Source organism: Gracilinanus agilis, unplaced genomic scaffold (assembly GCF_016433145.1).
Source record: "Gracilinanus agilis isolate LMUSP501 unplaced genomic scaffold, AgileGrace unplaced_scaffold47711, whole genome shotgun sequence".
In the NCBI taxonomy this organism is placed as follows: Eukaryota; Metazoa; Chordata; class Mammalia; order Didelphimorphia; family Didelphidae; genus Gracilinanus; species Gracilinanus agilis.
Genome location: NW_025382146.1, coordinates 5,555 through 12,297, shown reverse-complemented (window position 1 = coordinate 12,297; position 6,743 = coordinate 5,555). Strand labels below are relative to the sequence as shown.

The window sequence follows — 6,743 nt, the reverse complement described above, 5'->3', positions numbered from 1 at the left end:
ATAGTAGAGTTTTGACTATAAATGGGCCAGAGCTAATTCCATTTACACAATCCCCCCTGACGATCATATTGGGTGCCTAGTCACCCCAAGTGATCATTTTACATAATCATCTTATACCCACAAAGGTCTTCTAACTACAATAGTTAGAGATAAGATGGGAATGGAAGAGAGAGAGAGCAAAACCAATGTTTGCTAAGTGCATTGACAAGAAACCAATTGGGGGCAGTCCCCTATTGGTATCACATGTACATTTAAAGTAGCTGTTCAAACCCATCAGTCCAATCAGTTATATTCCAAAGTTCATTCTGGATCGCTCGATGCAACAAACCCCATCAGTTCAATCAATTGCAACCCAAAGTTCATTCTGGATCTCTTGATTAAATGTAGATTCTTCAGGCATCTCTCTGCAAACAGTTCATTCCATGGATTAAGGAATCAGCAAGTTTCTTTCCCTGAGAATTTTCTCGAACAAAAATCAAAAAATTAAATCTTGGATTTAATAAAAATACAATTAAATCTTGGATTTAATAAAAATACAATCTCCCCTGACGTGGGTATTTAAAAAGAAATACCCAGATCAACTCAGGATGCATGGTTGAGTTATGGGGTTGTATGAGTCAATTCAAAAGCAAGAAACAAAAGTATAAAGAAAAATTACATAGAAGAAAAATTGACTTAGGGGAAAAAAGAAAACATTAAAATCAGAATCAAAATATCAAAGGCTATGTATATAAAATTTCTGAATAAAAATAAATTTCAATTAATGTAATTTCCATCCTACTAGTCTGTAGGACACAATGCAGTAATTCTGCATTTACCCATTTACAGCCAAGACTACAGGAAGTTGCCATTCTATAAGAGAGAAAAAAGGACCAGATTTATATGCAAGGGAAGTGCTTCTCATTCCCTTCATTCTCAGGAATATATGGGTGAGCCAGATGATGGCCAACCTGCGGTACCTGACTGGCAGTGTAGCTCGAAGTGTCCTACATCTTAACATATGTTAAGTGTCGCAACTTCTATTCTTATGCTGAGTTCAAGTCCTTAGTATTGGCGTGGGAGTACCTCAATCCCACCTGTATTTGTATGATCTCTTTGACCTTGTGCTCCTTGGCACTGTGCAGATGTTCTCATCAATCCCATTTGGATTGGTTGGTCGGTCTCCATGACCTTGTGTTTTCTTAGCACTATTAAGGGCTCTTATGTTCCCTTCTCCTGGAATCAGACAAGCATTTATCACAGTCTCATAGCATTTAACAATATATGGCAGGTTCCTAAAGTCTAAAGCCTAGTGAGTAAGCAGTAATATTACAGCAAATATATATATATGTATATATATATTTAAATTATAGCACTGCAAAAATAGAGGAAAAAATTAAGTGATTATATGTACTTAAGTACAAGAAATGAGAAAAAGGGGAAAAATCAATTATTCTATTAAAAGATAATAGGAAAAGCAATAAGAAAGTTAAANTATATATATATATATTAAAATTATAGCACTGCAAAAATAGAGGAAAAAATTAAGTGATTATATGTACTTAAGTACAAGAAATGAGAAAAAGGGGAAAAATCAATTATTCTATTAAAAGATAATAGGAAAAGCAATAAGAAAGTTAAAATAAATTCAGGGAAAGAATCAAGAACAACCAAAAAAAATTACAATGTGATTCCAGAATTAGCATCCATTTAGACTATGAACTGTTATCTCTGATGTAGGTAAAAGGAAACAGTCAATCGGTATCAATAGAAGATGCCCTCTTTACATGTGAGCAATGAATCCAAGAGTCCTTTTCTCCAATTTTTATAGCTATTGGGGTAGTTAATAAAATTTCAAATGGGCGGTCCCATGAAGGCTGAGTTGCCCCAGTGCACTGGAAGTTCTTTATATACACCTTGTTTCCTGGGTTCAGGTCATGAAGTGAAAAGTCTATTGGTCCTGCTTGTACTGCAGTTCCAGATTCATGGAGTTCATGCAGTTTTTGTTGCAATTCCTGTATATAGGAAGCAATAGAGGTATCTCCACCTAATAGTGATGTATATGCAGGAGAAAAAAAGCTTAGCCTGTATAGGGGGATGTCCAAAAAGCATCTCATATGGTGAGATGTGTAGATCTCTCCTGGGCCTGCTTCTAAGATAAAATAGAACTAGAGGGAGAATTTTAGGCCATTTTAGATGTGCCTCAGTGCATAATTTGCCAATCATAGTTTTAAATTTTCTGTTCATCAGTTCAACTTGGCCTGAGCTCTGGGGGTGATATGGTACATGGAATTTTGGAGTTATCCCCAAACAGGAATATATTTCAGATAAAACTGAATCAGTAAAGTGACTCCCCCTATCCGAGTCAATACATGCAGGCAGGCCAAAACTAGGAATGATTTCTTTTAAAAGCAGCTTGGCAACAAAAACCAATGTGGCTCGGGCAGTAGGAAATGCTTCTGGCCACCTGGTCAGTTGATCCACTATCACTAGACAGAATTTATATTGTCCAGCCTTTGGCATTGTTATAAAATCAATTTGCAGGTGCTCAAAAGGTGTGTAACCCAAAGGGCGCCCACCAAAAGCCTTTCCACAAAAGGCGTGTTGGTTATATGCTTGGCAGGTAGGGCAAGCTGTGCACATTTTAGAGGCTATAGTGGTTATGCCAGGAGCTATCCATACCCTCTTAACAGAGTCCACAATGCCCTGGATACCAAAATGACCATTTTTATGAATAGATTGGCAAATTTGGCGATAAAATTTCTAGGGAGCAGGGGTTTTTCTTCAGAGGACACCCATATTCCATTTATCTGTTTAGCTTTAAATTTTTGCTTCCATTTTGTTACTTCCTTCTCATCATAGGAAAGTGATAAATTTGAGTTATCAGTGGTTGTTAATGTTAAAATTAATTCAGGCCCTTCTATAGCTGTTAGTTTTGCAGCAGTATCTGCCCGGTCATTTCCCCTAGAGACAGGGTCAGTGCCACCTGTATGGGCAGAGCAATGAACTACAGCTAGGGCTCTGGGTAGTTGGAGAGCAGAAAAACTTCATTAATAATTTTTGCATTAGCTATAGATTTTCCAGCTGAGGTTAAAATCCTCTCTGGAGCCATAACATACCCACTGCATGACAAATTCCAAATGCATATCTAGAATCTGTATAAATTGTTGCCTTTTTATCCTTGGCAATTATACATGCATGTTTTAGGGCTATGCATTCCATGGCTTGAGCACTTAGATTTGAGGGCAGTGAAGCTGACCATACAGTGTCAAATTCTGTGACTACAACAGCTCCAGTGTAGCGTATGCCATCCCTCATAAAAGAAGAACCATCAGTAAATAAAACTAGATCAGGATTTTCTAAAGGAGTGTCCAGGAGATTATCTCGAGGCTTCAGAAGAACCTTTACATAACTAGTGTTTCACAATTATGTAAAGGTTCTTCTGAAACTGGTAATTCAGGAAGCAAGGTGACAGGGTTAAGAGTTGTACAATGTTTTAAAGTAATATTTTCATTATTTAGCAAGGTTATTTCATACCTTGTAATTCTCTGATCAGAAAATGCCTGTGTTCTATGTCTTAGCAGTAATGCTTCCACTTGATGTGGGCACATAATTGTTAATGGGCATCCCAATACTAGATAAACAGTTTTTGTTACTAACAGAGCTGTGGCAGCTATGCCTCTAAGACATGGTGGTGCACCTGCAGCTATAGGGTCTAGCTGGGCCGAATAATAAGCAATTGGATGCTGGTAAGATCCCAAAGTTTGGGCTAAAACACCTGAAGCTACCCCTCTACACTCATGTACATATAAAGTAAATGGTTTGTCATAATCTGGGATGCCTAGAGAAGGAGCAGACAGGATAGCTTGTTTTAAATTCGATAGAACTAACTTGTGTTCTGGCTCTAATTTAAGTGGTTCAGGGACTGAATCTTTTGTTAGTGCTATAAGGGGTTTAGTAATTTCCCCATAGCAAGGGATCCACTGTCTGCAAAAACTTGTTGCTCCTAAGATTTCTCTTAAGTGCTTTTTAGTGGTAGGATCACTCAATTTTTGAATATTTTCAATGCGCTTAGGAGAAATATAGTGGGTACCAGCTGTCAAGATGAACCCCAAATATTCCACTCTGGGGAGACACTACTGAACCTTTCCTTTTGATATCGTATGGCCTCTTTTATGTAATTCTAAAAGAAGATGTTTATTATCTTCTTGGCATGTTTTAGCATCTGGTGAAGCCAGGAGCAAGTCATCCACATATTTAATTAATTTACTATTTTTAAATGTTATATTATCTGTATCTTGGCTCAAAATCTGTGCAAAAATGAATGAACTTTTGTAGTACCCTTGTGGAAGGTGCCCCAAGGTCCACGAAAAATTGTTCCAGGTAAAGGCAAATATATGTCTGGAATCCTCATGAATAGGAATTGAGAAAAAGGCTGAGCACAGGTCCATGACCGTAAAGTAAGTGGCTGTACTGGGAATAGAGGAAATAATTGTGTTTGGGTTTGAAACCACAGGGTGTCTCTTTATAACATGATTGTTTATAGCCCTTAAATTTTTTTTTTTTTTTTTTTGTTAAATAGTTGTTTATTGGAAAAAGTGGGCCGAGGAGGGGTCACTAGATTCACCACAGAGCAACAACACCACACAAGTTAGGAGTGATGGGAGAGGTCAGCACAAAGCTCTGGGATCTCAGCCTCTTCCTGGACTGTGAGGGATGGCCTGGAGTGTTAGGGCATACCCAGATGGAAGGCCTTGACTTAGTAGGCATGGTTAGAGACAAAGAGGGACTCGCTGGCTGCAGCTCCTGACTTTCCAGATGGAGTATACTTGCCTTGAGCAGCCTGGCTATTAGCCAAGGCCCGCTTAACATATTCCTCCTGGGCAGCCTGGACATTTTCCTTCTTTCCACCCCAGGTCTTGAGGGCAGATGCCTGCAGGGCTCGGCCATAAGAAAAGGTCAGGGACCATGGCTTGTGCAAGGGGCAGGTGTTGATGGCATTAAGATTGATGGAGGCATCCTCCTCACTCTGACCCCCAGACAGGAAGGTGATACCAGTGACTGCAGGAGGCACAGTCCGGCGAAGAGCAGTTACAGTTGCCATTGCAATCTCCTCATGTGAATATTTCTGGGTACAAGCATGGCCAGGAGTGACCATGTTAGGCTTCAGCAAGGTCCCCTCCAGATAGATATGGTGGTCACTCAAAGCTTTGTAGACAGCAGCCAGAACCTTCTCGGTGACATACTGGCAACACTTCAGATCATGTTCTCCATCAGGGAGGATCTCTGGCTCCACAATGGGGACAATGCCATTCTGCTGGCAAATGCTGGCGTATCGGGCCAGCACATTGGCATTCTCCATGATGGCAAGTGGAGAAGGTGTATTTTCCCCAATCTTCAGTACACAACGCCACTTGGCAAAGTCAGCCCCATCCTTCTTATACTGGGCACAGCGCTCAGCTAGCCCATCCAGACCTTGGGTGGTAGTCTCCCCATTGGTCCCTGCCAGGAGCACTACACCTTTGTCCACCTTGATGCCCACAACACCACCCTTGGCCTTTATGACTTTGGGAAAGGGACGACCATCATCAGCTTTCTGGTAGAGCGTCTCATGGAAAAGGATGACACCTCCAATGCAGTTGTTCACTCGATCATCTGCTGTCAGAAGTAACTGCCTATAAAGGCGGCGATTTTCTTCTGTGTTCTCAGTTCCAATGGACTGCAGCCGCTTTGCAATGCTGCCTGTGGACTCATCTGCGGCCAGGATCCCCTTGCCTGGAGCAACAATTCTTCGAGCTATATCAGAGAGCTCTTTCTTTTGCTCTGGTGTCAATGCTGGGAATTGGCAAGGCATGCTTTTTCTTTAGCTGTACTGGTAGTTTCCTGGCCTCAGAGGTGAACTGCCGGTCTTGATGGTGAGTTTACCGGCAGGAAGAAGACCACTTATGGTCGGGAGCCGAACTTCTGCGCTTTCCGAATGCGAACGTTGCCTATTGAGCTCAGGAGGGGCTAGCCCTTAAATTTTGAACAAATTGATATTGGGGTTTTCCATTTGGGCCTAATTTTGGCTTCTTAACAGGTAAAATAGGTGTATTATATTCTGATTTGCATGGGATTATTATTCCTTGCTCAATTAATGAATTTATTACTGGGGTGATTCCCTCAATGGCTTCTTTTGATAGGGGTACTGAGGAATGGAGGGAGCTGGCCCTTCTCTTATTCTAATCTGAACAGGAACAACTCATTTAAGTAGGTCTACATCAGTAGAATATGTGGCCCAGAGAGACTCAGGTATATCTGTTGGGATTTCAAAAGTGGGAGGTTCCTTCACTTCCTGCTCTTCTGAGAGAAGTACAGGGAGCAAGTTTAAAGAGTCCTCCAGCAATTCCAGTGATATATGTAAGTTTGGAAATTAATATTAAATGCCTCCAAAGTATCATATTTATAAGGATTTTATTTAAAGCCCTGGGGAAGAATCCTAACTCACCCTTTACCACAGCACCTCCTCTCCAAAAGCTTCCGTCACCACGCCCACCATGACCATATCAAAAACAGCCCACGGAACCCACAACCAATAGGAAAAGGTTTAAGGAATTATGGGTATGGCAAAAGGGAGTCTGGATAATGTAGTTTTAAAGGGGGTACAAGGTATTTTCAATTTTACATTCCCCCCTGTTATCCTTTGGGAGACAAGTCTCCCCAATGAATCATGAAAACATAATCAAATTAAAGTTTACAATAATTCAAAGATAAAAGGGAAATAA

At 40.5% G+C, this 6,743-nt stretch overlaps 1 protein-coding gene across 1 annotated transcript; it reads right to left on the bottom strand.

Moving 5' to 3' along the window:
* Window positions 1-4,593: 4,593 nt before the first annotated feature.
* LOC123255515 (fructose-bisphosphate aldolase A-like) lies at window positions 4,594-5,970 on the bottom strand. Its single transcript, XM_044684291.1, has one exon. The coding sequence runs from the start codon at window positions 5,831-5,833 to the stop codon at window positions 4,739-4,741; it is 1,095 nt and encodes a 364-aa protein (XP_044540226.1). The 5' UTR covers window positions 5,834-5,970; the 3' UTR covers window positions 4,594-4,738.
* Between the last annotated feature and the right edge of the window lie 773 nt (window positions 5,971-6,743).